The sequence below is a fragment of the Manacus candei genome, unplaced genomic scaffold, assembly GCF_025592945.1.
Source record: "Manacus candei isolate 608988 ecotype Guabito, Panama unplaced genomic scaffold, ASM2559294v1 h1tg000024l, whole genome shotgun sequence".
NCBI lineage: Eukaryota > Metazoa > Chordata > Aves > Passeriformes > Pipridae > Manacus > Manacus candei.
In genome coordinates, this window is record NW_026138072.1 from 2,462,708 (window position 1) to 2,479,364 (window position 16,657).

Consider the following 16,657-nt stretch of genomic DNA (forward strand, 5'->3'; position numbering starts at 1 on the left):
GGCTGGATCTGCTTCTGCAATTATACATCCAAAAGCTTAGTGCTCTTATCCTGGACCTAGCTAGCATCCCAAGTTAAACACAGGCAACAATCTACACCTTTCAAACAATGCCCGTTTTTGAAGAGGGCTATTGCTATGGCACAATGTAATGCTCTCTGCTGGCAACTTTGCAAAATTTTGCAGCAAGGTACCAATTTCAAGTTCCATTTTTGAGGCAGATGGAAAATCCTGAAAAAAAAATATACCAGATGCACCCAGAGCTCTGCTTCTTTCACTTTAGTATACAATTTGCTAAATCCTTTGATGGCCTTTTTACAATCAGCCACCTTAGTTACATGATCCTGCTTTGTTCATTTGCCCTCCCAAGGTGATAGTTAAACATTTGAGTACTTTCATAAAGAAGCCACAATAAGCAATTATTGATCATGGAGACACCTTTTTTATTACATTTTGGGAGTAACTGAATTATATGCTCTGATGTGTTTTAGTTTTAATTGTTTGCATTTTAATCATTTATCAGTTCACTGCAATGAAAACTGAAGTCATAAAAGAGACAATCCCAGCTCTCCTTGGATGTGACCTTGTTTTGGAGCCACCATAATACTCCAAAATGGAAGACAGGAATTCTGCATGACTTTAAGGTATTTAAGCATCCAAAAGAGGTTGTGTAGATAATTTTCTCACTACCTCCAGTGGCAAATGATTAATCAAGAAATTTATGTACCTGAGTTCACACTTTGCCTCTGGTTTACAAGCTACAATAGAGATGCCTTTCCCCTAAAGTAATCCTGGAAAATTTATTTATATTGTTTATTTATTTTGAAAAGCATGGTAGCAATTAAAACTCACCAAGTGGCAAACCATGCTTTTACCACACATGTCAATTTAATGGCCACACACTGAATTAAGTAAATGGAATGAGGAAAAGGAACAAAGGACAACTGAAAGGAGAAACAGACAGGCACAGGAACAAGCCCCCCATGCAGCCTCTGGCAAAAACACATGGACTCCACCTGTGTCCAGCTTCTCTGCCACATATCTCTCTGCTCTCAGGCACAAGGACCACCTCTGCTCACACCACTCACTGAAGATTCCCCAGTCTCCTCTTCTGAACCTTCTCATTCATGAATACATGAAAATCACTTACGCACTCCTCTCATCCATAGCTCACCAATCAGCAACCTATCCTATGAATCTGCTTCCTATGTAGGCAACTCCAGTTTCTCCAGCCTTTCTCAAGACAATGGAAAGCCTTCTATAATTACTTTTTTTCTCACTCCTCTCTTGATATCTTTTCTTCTCCTTCCTGTTCTGAGAGTAGTGTCCAAGCACTAACATGAGATTACCAATAACAATCCATAATTTTTTTATGTGCCACTGCAGCATATTTGACACTGTCTTGTTCTTTCCAATTTTTAATAACTTGCTTGCATTGTTAGCCACAGCCATCAAAGCTCAGCTCTCTGGCATAGTCCATCATCATGTTTACCACAGAGTCCACTGCAAAAAAAGTTTCTGAATGCAAATTTACCTTATCTGAATGAATGAAATACTAAAACATGCAACAAAACTTTCCACATATGTATATTTCTATGGTTCCATTCACATTTCTACCAGTACACCTGAATGCAGAAACAGCTATGTTCTATTTTTCACCTTACCTACTTTACTGTTCACTCAACAAAGTGCATGAACAAAGCTGCACACTCGCTCTTTACAGTGTGCTCAGAACAATGCTGTGTGAAAGAGCAATATAGATGGAGAGCCTGCAAAACCCATGAGCCTATTTTTGGTGACTCACTGTGAAACAGTTCTGAGAATTCAATCAATTTCATCAGCACCCCTGGAGGAAGTATCTTGATAACCCTCAGCAGCTGCTCCGCTGAGGAGCACAAGCTGCGCAGTTAAACAATGCAATTCCTTTACAATAACCAGGAGTCAACCCATACAGCACTGACTGCTGATGTACGTTATGTCAGAAAAGCAGAGAGCAGCAAGGGCGGGTGAAGGGGCACAACACAATGGCAGCAAATGTGCCAGCACTCCACTATCACCTGCTCCTACTGCTTCTTGAGAACAGGTTACGAGTGCATGAGGGGATGAATGGAAGTATTACAGAAAAACAGAGCTCCAAAACCCTCTTTCTGAAGAACAAGATGGGGTGACGGGGAAGAAGGCAAGATATCCCCATTCCCCAGACTCCCCTAAGAGTCTGGGGACAGGCAACCTTGCATAGAAAACACTGACTGAGAGTACCTTTCACATTTACCATATGTAATGGATAATATAATATAATATAATATAATATGGTAAATGAAAGGAAATTAAGTCATTTAGAAAGACTACAGATGCAGTTCTGTGTGTTGAATTACACTGACCTCAAATGCAGAAATAATTTTTTTTTACTTACGTAAAATAGTAAAGTAGGCTATAACATTAATAATCCCATGAATACACTCAGTCACTGATGGGAAAGCCCATAGTCCTTGAGTTTTCAGACACCATTAGAAATCAGATTGTGTTGAATTTTCAGGGCATGGATAGGAGAAAAGCATGCAAATGTAATCTTTATCCCTGTTATCTTTCCTTTTAGTGGGATCACATTGTACTAGTATTCCTGATTTAGATAAATCAGCATTATATAAGTTGATGTGAATTTCTTCCTACTTAATTCCCAGAGTGCCTGATAATTAAGAAGCAGATGAAATAGCTCAATGAAAAGTCAGTTCTTGTCTTCAACCACTGATTAAAATCATCAGTCTTTAGGATTACTTATAACAGCAAGATCTCCTCTCTGATAAATAAGATGGAATGTATTTTTGATTTTATTTAATTATATGTAGCTTACTTTCGATTCACAATCAGCCACTCACGGATATATGTCTGAACACAGTCTTTGACATGTGAGTCCAGTTCAACCCTGTGGAAAAAGCAACATATTGTAAATATTTTAGCACCTAAGTCATACTTTCAGGACAAAGAAATTTATATAAACATGCTGTTCAGAAAAAGGACTCTCTATTAGTCCTCTTCTGTGTATTTATTTTACTGCTAAACTATTGTTTGATGTTCAAAAAATTCTGTGTACTGCATGAATTCCCTGCTGCATGTTTTTGTTACTGCATTTATAAATTGACAAACATACATTAATAGAGGTAACCATGTGCCACACTATTTATTTCATAAATATAATACTGATGTTGCTGCAAAATACACTTTCCATACAGAACATGTCATAGATTTGCAACTGATTACCAAGACCGGGTAACAGCTGATGTGGGTTCATGTGTGCAGGACAGAGGCTTGGCTGATGCCAGGCTGCTCTGTGGCCCTGCCATCGTGGTTTCTGTATCTGGTTTGGGTAGGAGGTATGTTTGCAAGCAGGCAGCATGTTAACCCAGTTCGGTCAGTGGTATCTGCTTCCTGCTCTCGGTGCACAAAGACATCAAAGACTGCACTGCCTGCAGGCCAATCTTTGGTGCATGCTCCTTCTGTGTTCTCATCTTCCCTAACATATCCTCGCATCCTTGATCAGGATTTTCTGTGAAAACACTAATATCAGTGATAGCAATGTGAACAGCTAAATGGCAAGCTACTGTGTAAAAAAACCCCTTAATGTCTCTGTGGTGTAAATCAGGCTTAAAACTGATTGTACAGCATGAGTCTACACGTTCTCCTACTGGAAAAACAAACAGATAATTTTCAAACATCAGGCTGTTTCAAACATCAGGTATGTTGGGAAGTAACCCTGGAAACAGGGAAAAATATTTCAGATCTAATTTCAAAAGCTGGATACTTTTTAAAATATTTTTGTTCATCATTTAAATAAATGGGAACTTCAAGCAGCAAAATATTCACTGTCTCCCACATCAATTCTCTCTCTCCAATGCACAGGAAAACAAGAATTCATTATAAAGATCGGAACTTTTTCTGTGAGTAAATTCAGGTGAAAATCACCTTTTCTGCAAAGGTTAGACAATCCCCTAGGAACTGTATGATTCTCAGGTGACCTAGTGTGACACCTCATCTCTACTGCCTTTGCTCTCCTGAACTTCCCGAGAGATGCACTGGGCCAAGAAGAGACTTGCAGACCAAGACCTTGTTTAGAGAGGGATTCTCAGCTAGTTTACATACAGCTGGCAAAAATCATACAAACTTTGTTTCCTGCTTAGCCTCATTGCATTTAGTGTGTTGGGCAGAAAACACTGCACAAATACTGTTGTTGTATAGGTCTCTAATTTATACAGCTGGCTGGTGAATTAGAGCAGCCTGTAGCATTTGCAGGAACAGAGGGGAATGCAGGTCTGCCCTGTGAGCCAAGACACCATAAACTAAGTCTGTCCCTTCATTGTTCAGGCTCAACACAGCAGAGAATATAGACTGTGCTGTTCATTTCCTGAATAAACTGGTAGGAGTGCACCCCCCATCCCAAACACATTGCACACTTAGCCATCTTTACAGACATAACAGTTTGGGGTTAAACTGGTGCTGACTTCAAGTTTATCTCATGGTTACTGCTTGCAAAATTCAATAGGTCTTTGAGGTTCTACTTAAAGGTACCATTTACAGTGAAACAGTCCTTGAAGAGTATTTTGTATACAAACGATAGACTCACTTAAACCACATCAGAAAACTCTCTTACGGATTTTCTTATTCTGAAAAATTCTGTTGCTGATGATGTGCCTGTTTAAATATTTGCAGGACCGTTGAGCGCTACTGTCAGCACATGCTACCCATTTAATTGAAGCTGTTGAAAGCAGTGGAATTATTTTATCAGTGTCAGTCGGAAACCAAAAATTACTTCCACACTAGAAATTAACACTTTTTTTCTCTCCAAACCTTGAGAAGTATGAACTATTTCACCCCATTTAAGCAAGACAGTTACTGAGAAAGTGTCTTAGTGATCTGATCAATGTCATGTAACACAAAGCTGAAAAAAGAAAAAAAAAAAAGTAAAACCCTTCAATCCTGTGCTTACTACATAATCAGAATCAACTTCCATCTCTGGCATCACAGCTATAAAAATTACTTTTCATACTATTCTCCTGCCCTTCTTTACTCTTATTTCTGGTTTACATCTATCTCATTTCTGCCGCTACCAGCAAGCTTAGGAAGTTGTGTAAACACTTGCATAATTTTAAGCATGTAAAGAGGCCTAACAGAATCAATGGCAAAGTTCAAACATTCATCAACTGTGTAGTGGATGGATGGATGGTAGAGTGAAGTGTTTGGATCAACATCTTCAAAATTATTTTTACACCTGCTGCATTTCAGAGGGAGAAAAACTCTCCTTACCCATCTTCTGGCACAGAAGGTTGCAAAGTCCTGCACTCTTTGGGTGTAAAGAGAACATCCAAGTCATCTTCAGGAAAATCCCCAAGTTCTTGTGCTAGTTCTGAGTCCAAGTTGTTCAGCTGTGTCATTAGGAAGCCTTCAAAATCTACTGGGTCTACTGCGTCATAAAAGGAAGGCTAATGAGAAATAAAGAGGCATTTATTTTAGCAACAGATGGTTTTTCCTGATAGTGTAATTTAGGCTTATTTATTTAATTATTGTAATTGTCCCATTATGTATTAAACATCAGAAACAAACTTCTAACCTTCTCACCTAGGAATAAAAAAGGATAAGGGAAGGTGACCAAAATGACAGTGACAGACAGCACTAGCTGGCAGGGAGCTGCCGATGGACAGGAGAGAGGAGACAAAACACACTGTGAATAACAAGGAAGTTAACTCTTCAGAGTTAAGGACCAACTAAAGACTGTGTGCTTTCAACTGCCAACAAAGTTGAGGACTATACTCAAAATCAGAAAAAATGATTATTTCTATTGGTTTTTCCTAACTATTTCAGTAAGAATGTTATTGATTTGTATATTATTGGAGTTCTAATTTTATCATATTTGTCAAGGGTTTGTGGAGTACATGCGCAAAATATTACATGGAACTACTAAAGTTGTTACTGCAAACCTGAGATATTCACCATTTCTACACCACATGGCATTGTTGTATCTCATTACATTTAATTAGCCATTTTTACACAGAATGTCTGATCAGAACAAAGCTCAACAAGTACAAGCTCTACCACTCACACACGCTATTAAGCTGTCTGGTTCTTTTCATCTGTTTAATGTAAAAAACAGAGGCAGAAAATCTTGTTTGATTTGGTACCTAGAGTGGTTTCATATACACATAAATGTGACTTCATGTAAGTATATGTTATTCTGTCTTCAGATAAAACTGAAAATTATTTTACTTGCTGTATAGTCAATAAAAATACTGTGTATCTCTTTAGGAAATAAAACATCTGTCCAGTTGAGTACAGAGACTAAAATCTCTTATAGTTGATTTTCTTGACAAGTCAAAAACAGATCTAAAAACTACAGCTTTAGAAAACTTATAGTTAATGTTCTGTGAGTTCCAGAAAGGCTGATGAAACCTCAGCATAGTAAGAATGCAGAAAATTAGTTACAGCATTTGAATAATAGCACTGGAATAACTTTTATACTAGGAGGAAGAATTCTAGCAAACACTAGCTATCAAATCATCCTTGCCTGTAAAGAGCCACGATACTGTGGCTACTGCTATTTTTTTTATTAATTATCAGCATAATATCCCTGAAGCTCTCCTACTTCCAGTAGGTAAAACATTACATGTTAGTGTATATACATGTACAGATTAGAGATGTAGAGATTTATAGATCTAAATATATTAAAAATATATAAATAAAGTATATTAAAAATAAATATATCTTATATATTTAGATCTACTAAAAAAGTAAATCCCAAAAGGTTAAAGCAAAACTGCTTAAAATGTACATATACTACATCTTTTCAGTTGCTGAAGATGTAATGTTTTATATGCAAAATATTTTTGCTTAATTCAATCTAATTTTCAATTAAGCATTGCACTCCCTTTCAGAAATCACACTTTTCCATTCTGATGAGTCAAATCCATCGCATTTCATTGTCTTCTTTTTCTAGTTCAACTGTTAACAATAATCTTTAATCATTAGTAATATGTGCTTTTGACTATTGTAAATTAGTCACAAATGTAAAAAAGATAGTGTAAAAAGTAAATGCAGGTGGAGGGTAATGGTCTCCCTAACAATTGGTGCAAATTTTCAAAGGAAACAGAGATAATGGTTTAACTAAGAAGCCAACACTCCTGTTCACTCATCGTAGAAGTGTGCAAAACAATTTTACACAGAAAATGCCATAAATCATTACTGCAAACATACCTTTTTAAGGATGATGAATTAGAGGCATGTAGATTGTGACAGCACACAAAATGGCGGCTACGGTGTAATACTTGGTAAATGCAACGTTACCAGGTTTCTCAGGAGCAAAAGCAGTTGTCTGCATGCAGAAGAAGGAACCCAGCCTCTAACCGCAAGGAACAAGTTAGACACCACAGCATTTCAGATTAAGGAAGTGAGTAGTGGCGGGAGGCCCCAACACACAGGAAGCAACTGCTTACATCTAGTGTTCTACATCTTTCACATTCACTGGTGCACAAAGACTTTTCCTGCTTCTACTTACTAGGTCTCACAAAAAGAAATAAAAATTAAAAGGGTAGAGAGAGGAAGAGTACCAAAATTGTAGTTAGTTTCATTTATGCTATAGTATGTTTGTAGAATACTTATACTACTGAAAGGCAATAAAAAGATCTGGGATTTTTCCCCTTTGTCATAAGGGCAGTGTCATAGGGCTGGAGATGATTTGGAGACATGTAACAGTTGACTCAATTACATCTATGCCAATCAGGGCATTTCTCACTTAACATGATTCCTCTACAGAACTGAAGAACAGTCAGCGTGCTGTCCCTGCTGCTAGCCCTGCAAACGGTGTATTAAGTCAAGATAATTGAGCCTCCACCTTTCTTTTTTCTCTCTGTGTGGGTTTTGGCAAGGGTACAGTACAGATAATTTTCTTCCCAGTAAATATTATGGGGCTGTGTTTTGGATTTATGCTGAAAACAGTTTGATAACACAGTGATGTTTTCATTATTGCTGAGCAGTGCTTACAAAGAGCCAAGACTTCTGCTCCTCACACCACCCTATCAGTGCAGAGATGTACAAGAAGCTGGGAGGGGACACAGCCGGGACAGTTGACCCCAACTGACCACAGGGATATTTCAGACCATATGGAATCGTGCTCAGTATATAAAACCGGGGGAAGAAGGAGGAAGGGGGGAATGTTCAGAATGATAGCATTTGTCTTCCCAAGTCACCATTATGCATGCTGGAGCCCTGCTCTCCTGGAGATGGCTAAACACCTGCCTGCCTGTGGGAAGTGGTGACTGAATTCCTTGTTTTGTTTTGCTTGTGCACAAGGCTTTTGCTTTACCTATTAAACTGTCTTTTCCTCAACCCATGAGTTTTCTCACTTTTACTCTTCCTATTCTCTCCCCGATCGCACCAGGAGGAGAGTGGTGGTGTGAGTGAGAGGCTGTATTGGAACTTACCTGCTGCCTGGCAACACAACCTCCCTTTGCAAATGACCTGTGATCACCACACAAAGCATTTATTTGATGAACCTGAATGTTTCCAAGAAGGAAAGAATGTAATATACTCCAACATTTACTAATTAACTTTGATTTATAGTAATATACAAAAAGACTATCTATTTCAGGCTCCAAGGAACATTCTCAGTTTTTTGAAATGCATAATTTCCTCAGCTCACCTGAGAGTACTTTTTACCAGTTTCAGACAGAAGATAGTGGAAAGCAAGACAACTTCAGAAAATCACTTTATTTACCTTAAAACCATCAAGCAATGTAGATGCCAAATCAGTGTAAAGAAGATAAACGCAAAACTTACCAGATGAAGTGCAGAAAAGCCAGGGGTGCTTAAACTTCGTTGACAGAACTGTGTAAAGCCTGGCTGGAGAGTAAATTGCTTTCTTATTTCTGCAGAAGAGTGCCTTTAATTAAGCAGAGAAAAATCCTTGTAATTACAATTATTCCCATACAAATAACAAATGCCAGAGTTTAGTCAATTTGGTCTCCTGTCCCAGTGTTTAGAAGTGTATTTTGGTGATGGTCTAGACTCCTCTTGTCTTGTAGTTGATGCAAACTTTAAAAAACATTTGCAGTTCTATATAATTAAGATTCTGTCACTGTTCCAACAGATTTCTATCACTATATTGCAACCCTCACAACTGGGAAAAGCTATGCAAGAAAGAACAACCTTGCCCTTAAGTGAAGTGTGACTGCAACCCGGATAGCAATACTTGCAAGATTCACTTCTGCAAAGCAGAAATACAGGATGATAAAGCAGAGGAAGGAAAATGAACATCACAGAGGCAAATATTTTAATTGATCAAGGGATTAAAAACAAGAGAAGACCACTCACTGAACAGTGTAAGCCCCGACTTATGCTAATAATGCAGCTTGCTGTGAAAAGCCCAAGACAAACCAAAGTATGAATTTAAAAATCAGCCTACACTGTATCAGCTGAACACTTGAGGGAAAGTCTTCTTAAGTGTTAATTAACCAATCTCATTGGAAGTAGAAAGAGGCCAGTACAGAATTCTTCAGTAATCCCAGGTTGATGATAATGTACCCAGTCTGAAAATTCAGTAATCAGAGTAGCTTGGTCATTTTTCATGAAAACTAATAATTATTTAGTTTAGAATAATCAGTTTAAGAACAATCAGATATGAAATGGTAAAACATCTACAATATATTTCACCATGAGTGTTCAGGATAAGACTTTTAACACAAAATGCAGTTAAGCAGATTTCAATTAAAAATAATAGCCTGCAGCCCACCAGGGCAGTCAAATGGGAGACAGGAAAATAGAGAGGTAAAAAGACATTCCCTGTCATATGAGACTCTTCCAACTCCAGGAAGCATTAACAGACATCTTAGAAGCACCAGATACCACTGGACAGTCTGCCTGCTTGGTCTGCACTTTCTCTCCTCTGTGGCCTCCTGATTCGTATGAGTCATGTACCTATTCTGTGACACTTACTACTGCTTTTCTTAGCAAGCATGACAAAAATCTAAACTTGGCTCAATGCATTTCTGCTCATGTTAAGAGACAGGCACTTTACAGAAGGCATTGTATTAAAGGCATTAGAGGTATTAGGCCTGATTGAGGAAACAAAAGTTGCATAAATGAGAGTAGTTCCTTGTAGGCCAAAAGACCATGCCAGGTGTGAGTGAGACATCGCTCCAACCTGAAGGCAGAAGTAATTGCAGACAGAATAAAGCCAGAGTTACAAAGAGAAGAGGTCCATTTGGAAGAGAATTTTCTACTCATCACTGACATATCAAAAATAAAAATGGGATTTTTTTAAAGGATATTCAATAATTATATAAGCAACAAGCCATGTAGGGAAAGTAACAAATTCTGTGCACTCCTTATATTATCTTTGACCTATTAAAAAAACCCCAAACCAAACCAAACAAACCTGCTTGTATATTAGGGGTACTGTTACTCATTTTTCCACTGCAAATAATCTCTGATAATGAATGTATGTACAAAACTCAAATTATTCAAAATTATTAATTTCCTGCAGAGTCAGTTTCTACCTTGTGTAGAAGTATTTGTTACTGATGAAAATAACAGATGTACTAGCAGATGTTGGCTTAATGTATGTAAAAAAGTCTATTGCAGAAGTTGCTGCTGTAAACAACTATATAAGTCATCCCTGAATTACACCAGATATGGGGTCATCAGACCCTTTGAAGAGAAAAACTGTATGAATTTTCAACTACACAAGAGGAAGCACAAATATGGATGAAGTGCCAAATTTGCTGTCTGGTAAAAGCTTGTACAAGGCCAGCTAATTGAGAGCAATACATTTCTCAGGAGCACTGACATCAGTTCCACTGTCTCACCAGTAGAAATAACCTGCAAACTAAATCAGTCCAACAGACAACAAATTTTGTAATCTATAATGGTGACTTTCAGATAAGAATAGTTCAGTTGATTGATTTCATAGCTTTCCTGTGACTGAAGGAAGAAAGGGAGAAGAAATACAGTAAGAATAACAGCAAAATACACTAAGAAGACAGTAAAATTTGTTTGAACCAATTCAGAAATGACTGGTTAGATCTGCTAGGATTATACAACTGAAAGACACAGTTGCTAAAAGACACTAAACCACAAGCACAAGTTAGGTACACCGACATGGAGAAAAGGTGGGTGTAACAGTCAGAGACAAGCATAGAAACTTTGGAAAACCTGAGAAGTGAGGTGTAAACAGAGGTCCTTCTGGGTGGTTCTTTGATAATGCCAGAGTGGTTGTTGTCTGTGACATGCCTGTTTTCTGACCAAACAACTACCTTAGACACTGTCCCTTGTACCTTCAGGAAAATGGTGGTTCATATTAACCTAGTGCATGTCATGCCCTAGCTTTTGTGGAGGCTGCAGTCCATGGCTATACTTTTACCCTCCTTGTCTGTACAGCAGCCCTGTCTGATACTGCGGAGAGCTTTACAGTCACCCTTAGCTGCAACAAGGTCTATTTTATGTGCTAAAAAGCCATAAGAAAAGAAGGCAATAAGAAATGAAGGTAAGTCACTGAAAAATCTGAGAAAAACCCTGTGGTTTCCATCCACAGCAAGGGGAGCATGAAATTGCACTAAACATTAAAATGTACATCACCTTAGACATGCCTGTTTATTAATAGTCTGATGATGAAATGCATGGTGTGCAACTAGAAAATGTGGACTGTAGAAAACTATGGTCCAAAAAGTCTGGCAATTATTGGTGTATTACTGGCAATTATTAGGAGATGATGAACAGCCAATATGGATTTATCAAAGGGCAGTCACATAAAGCCAATCTAATGCTTTTCTGTGATAGTTTAACTGGTTCAGTAAGGTTCTTGATACTGTCCCTCATGACATTCCCATAAACAAAGTAAAGAGATAGTGGCTAGATGGAATCATCACAGTTGGTTCCAGAACTGGTTAATAAAACATATTCAAGGCATAGTCATCAATAGTTCAAAAGAAGATTACGAAGAAATTTTACTGTGAGAAGCAAGTTAATTTTTCCTCAGTCTAGTTCCAGTACATACTTTATTTTACAACATGGATGATGATTTAGATAACACAGGACTAAAAGCTGGGCATCACATCACACTAAAATACTCTCTAAAATATTGTAGAAACAGTCTGAAATCAGCACAGCTAAATTCAATAACAATAAATGTAAAGCCCTAAACTTAGGAAGGAAAAAAAATCAAATGCAGAAATACAGAAAGGAAAATTAACTGTCTAAAAAAATAGCATGCCATTTACTGGGAAGTATATGGGGATACTTACTAACAAAGTACCACAAGCGATGAAAAAGTGATGTTATTTCTGTTAATTTAAGCCAATGAGACAGTGCTTAGGCTGATTTACACTCCTATAACACCGCAGAGTGAGGTACAATAAAATCTAAAAGGCTTCAAAAGACCACAGTCAGAATGCTAAAACTTTTGGGAAGGATGACTGAGGAGGAAAGACTGAAAAAACAGATGTGTCATAAAACAGATGATGGGAGACAGCAGTTGTCCTTGACTATGTGAAAGGTAGCAAGGTGTAAAGAAAACAGTGAGTAATTCATATCCATGGAGAGAAAAAGTAATGTGCTTAAATTGAAGCAAGAAAGTGCTAATAAGTTACTAGGAAAAAAGTTCCTACTGCAACAGGAAGGAACTGGCTGATGTTGATGCCAAGCCATTTTCCATCATATTTGAAAAGTCATGGTGGTCAGGTGAAGTCCCAGCTATCTGGAAAAAGGGAAACATTGCTCTCTTTTTTTAAAAAGGGGAGAAAGGAAGATCTGGGGAACTGCACACTGGCAAGCCTCATCTCTGTGCCCAGGAAGATCATGGAGTAGATCCTCATGAAAGCAATGTTAAGGCACATGCAAGACAAGGAGGTGATCCAGGGCTGCCAACACAGCTTTACTAAGGGCAAACTTTACCTAGCCAATCTGGCAGCCTTCTATGATGGAGTGTCTGCAATGGTCCACAACTAAAGAGCTATGGATGGCATATACCTTTGTTTGTGTAAGGTCTTCGATGTGGTCCCACATGACATCTTATCTCCAAATTGGAGAGACATGGCTATGACAGATAGACTATCCAGGGGATAAGAAATTGGTTGGAGGGACATCGCCAAAGAGTTGCAGTCGACGGCTGTTGTGGAGCCTCCAGGCGGAGGTGAGTGAGGAGTGGTGCCTTTCAGAGCTCAGACTGGTTCTCTTCAATATCTTCATCAAGACATCAACAGGTTTGCAGATAACATGAAGCTGTGTGCTGCAGTTTACACAACAAAAGGAAGGGATGCCATCCAGATGGACCCAGACAAGTTTGAGAAGCGGGCCCACAAGAACCCCATGAAGTTCAACAAGTCCAAGTGCAAAGTGCTACCCTCGGGTCAGGACAATTCCAGTCACAAGTACAAACTGATAGAAGAACTCACTGAGAGCAGTCCTATAGAGAAAGAATTGGGGATTCTCATGGATGAAAACCTGGACATGAGCTGGCAATGTGTGTTCACAGCCCAGAATGCCAACCACATCCTGGGCTGCATCAAAAGGTAAACAGTCAGCAAGTTGAGGGAGGGGATTTTGTCTCTACTATGCCCTTGTGAGACCTGCCTATATTACTGCATCCAAGTCTGGGGTCCTTAGTACAATAAAGACATGGATCTGTTGAAGCAGGTCCAAAGGAGGGCAATGGAGGTGATCAGAGGGCTGGAGCACCTCTCCAGCCAAAGACAGGTTAAGAGAGCTGGCATTGTTCAGCCTGGAGAAATCTCTGGGGAGACCTCATTGTGGCCTTTCAGTACCTAAAGGAAGCACGTTTAAAGAAGGGAGAGCAAGTTTTCACACAGGCAAATCATGGCTGGGCTTCGTGAACGAAGATTTAGGAAGGCTCTATCCACATTTGTTACAGGCACGCTGGTGGCTTATGAGGCCAATATGAGATAGGCATATCCGATTGCAACACAGGCAAACAGTGATAGGACAAAGGGGGAACAGTTTGAAACCGATAGAGGAGAGATATAGATTAGATGTTAGGAAGAAATTCTTTACTGTGAAGATGGGGATGCACTGGACAGGCTGCCCAGAGAAGTTGTGGATGCCCCCATCCCTGGAAGTGTTCAAGGCCAGATTGGATGGGGCTCTGAGCAACCTGATCTAGTTGGTGGTATCCCTGCAAGGAAGAGGAGGGTTGGATCTAGATGATCTTTATGGTACTTTCCAGCCCAAACAATTCTGTGATACTAAGTAGCCAAGTAAGTAGCTAAGTAAGAATGCACAGTGACAAGAGCACAGTGGTGTAAATCATGTCTCTGAACTACCTGGAGCAATAGCATCTGGGCAACTGCAACCCTTTCTAAGACCAGCAACGGGACTCAGCAGTGTCAATAGCTCTAGAGACCACCTATACTGACAGCTGTCCCTTTTCACTAACTGAAACTAAAAAGGTGTAGATTTGTTGAAGATTTTTTCACAAAGGTCATTCTGAATTCACAGTTCATCACCATTTACATGGCATGTTGAAAAATAGTGTAAGCCTGTAGAAAGATGGGAGATGATAGCAACCTATGGATCTTCTGGAGGGTTTAGGTCCTTGGCTGAACCATGGTGTTGGAGCAAAATAACATCAACTGGAATTCATTGTTCCACTCTACGATGTCATGACCCTACCTGAATGATGACGACATACTTCTCCGATGCAAATATTGAAAAAGCTGGAACTCACCAGACTTCCTGATCCACCCAAAAAAACTCAATCAGCCAAAACAAAACCCAAAACCAAAACTGGTGCTGCTTAATTCAAATTTCACCAGTGTCTGTCCCACAGGTAGATGTAAAACTTCAGTAACTGCTAACAAAAAGTTGAAACAGAGTCTGTATTTCACAAATACTCTCCAATGCAAAGTGTAGAGTTTGCATAATATATTAAAACAACAGTATAACCAAAATAACAGACTACACCTGGAGGTACTTAAAATTAAATTCATCTTGTAGGTCAAATTCTGGGATGTTTCTCAGGGTAGAGCTCATTGAAGGATTGGGAATTTGGAGATTTGGGTTATTAGTTGGGCCTAGATGAGGTATCAGGAAAGGAAAATAAAACAGCCATTTATTTTCTCCCTTTAACATATGTTAGATCTGTGGCTGAACGATGCTGGTTCTATAATTAAAATTATAGAAATGCTTATAATGCAAAAGCTGGTTCTGCAGTTTCATTGAAATTCTGCTCAATGATATAGGTCTTTGAAATATGTAGTTTAAAAGCAGGTACAATGGGTATTTTGTTAATATATATATATAAAATGAAAATTTAAACAGAGAGCAGTGATTTAGAAATAAAAGAGAAAGAGAACAGCTTTAAAGATCAGCTATTAACTGCAAATCACAAACTTCATAAGAAAAAAAACATGCCTATTGGATGAAATTCTCCAAAGTTACTTACTATTAGAAGAGAGGCAGGAAGTGTAATCCTTAACAACCTTACAATCCCTTCCAGCAGACTGAGAAACAGTGAGATGTCTTCTGCAAAAGCTGCATACACAATTAGACAGCAAGGAAAGATGGAAAAAAACGAATAAAAAGAGAGTACAAGAACTATCCCCAAAGATGGAGAAACATTTACATTTAAATGTACACAGATGGCGGAATCATAAAGCAAAATAGTGAAAACTTTTACTTAACAGGTAAAATATTCAGTCTTGGCTACCCTGAGGAACAATCCCTTTCATCTGACACTGACACACAAAATTCACAACTAACTTTTGTTTTTTTTTTCTGACCCTAGGATGAAACTGCTCCAGTTACAGCTGAAAACAAGCAACTAAAAAAGCTCTGGAAGAGAAAAATACAACAATTACCTACTGCTCTCCTTCACTCCCACATGCAAACACACACAAAGTTTTGGGCAATGATCCAGATCTTTAACTAGCAAATATGGGAATGTTGTTTAGAAGTCCTTTTCTTACCGCCAGTGGAACTGCCTGTTTTTCTTGTAAGTTTCTAATTAGTCCTTAAAGCACCAGAGCTCTGCTTTGTTAGTCACTGTTTACAGCAGTGGTCGATCTGAACTCGCTGCTGTTTCCTTGATGGCTCCAGCAGGCTGTACGACCTCAGGCACACACCTACTTCGGGGTCTACCACATTAAGACTGTATCAGCTAAAGCAATAAAGATCCTATTCGAGATGGTTGAAATTTAACAACAATCTTCCTGCAAGAAATGGTGCGGGAACAAAGAAAGAAATCTAGAAGAGGAAATCGTTGAGTTCATCATGCTGTCAACAACTTGCTATAAAGTAAAATGGGCAAGAGGTCAATTTTTATTTTTGTCCCAGGTCATGTATGACATTTATTAAGTGACTGGTTTTCTATGCCTTTCAGTTTTGCTGTTTCTCCCTCAGGAAGAGACATAAGCACACATAAAAATAATTTTTAAATCCTAGCTATGCAGAGAAACTGAAGACTTATGATTTGGTACTGATGAACAATGCTTTTATGCACTTTTTATTCACTATATGGAAACTATGGAAAAGCTATTTGAGAAGACACTGCGTATGCATAGGTGACTGGCTGTTGCAATGAAAGTGGTTTTAGGTGTAATGTTTCATATGATAGTTTAGTGGTACCTCTGGAAATCAGAGAGTATAAATCAATCTTATCTGTCATCCT

General features: G+C 38.6%; 1 protein-coding gene and 1 long non-coding RNA gene across 7 annotated transcripts in view; one reads left to right on the plus strand and one right to left on the minus strand.

The window, feature by feature from the left end:
* The window catches only part of DOCK8 (dedicator of cytokinesis 8), an 89,051-nt gene that overhangs the window by 60,096 nt on the left and 12,298 nt on the right, over nucleotides 1-16,657 (minus strand). The window contains exons 2-5 of one of the 6 annotated variants that reach the window (XM_051788373.1): nucleotides 15,434-15,522; nucleotides 8,818-8,920; nucleotides 5,296-5,471; nucleotides 2,849-2,920 (exon numbers count right to left, since the gene is read on the minus strand). In XM_051788373.1, the coding sequence (XP_051644333.1) occupies nucleotides 2,849-2,920; nucleotides 5,296-5,423 (200 nt within the window). In that variant the 5' untranslated portion in view covers nucleotides 5,424-5,471; nucleotides 8,818-8,920; nucleotides 15,434-15,522. The other 5 variants (XM_051788372.1, XM_051788374.1, XM_051788371.1 and 2 more) reach the window with 5 other exon arrangements.
* On the plus strand, nucleotides 14,861-15,881 carry LOC127471476 (uncharacterized). Its single transcript, XR_007904667.1, has 3 exons — nucleotides 14,861-14,958; nucleotides 15,488-15,674; nucleotides 15,776-15,881. It is a non-coding gene; the product is annotated as an uncharacterized LOC127471476 (long non-coding RNA).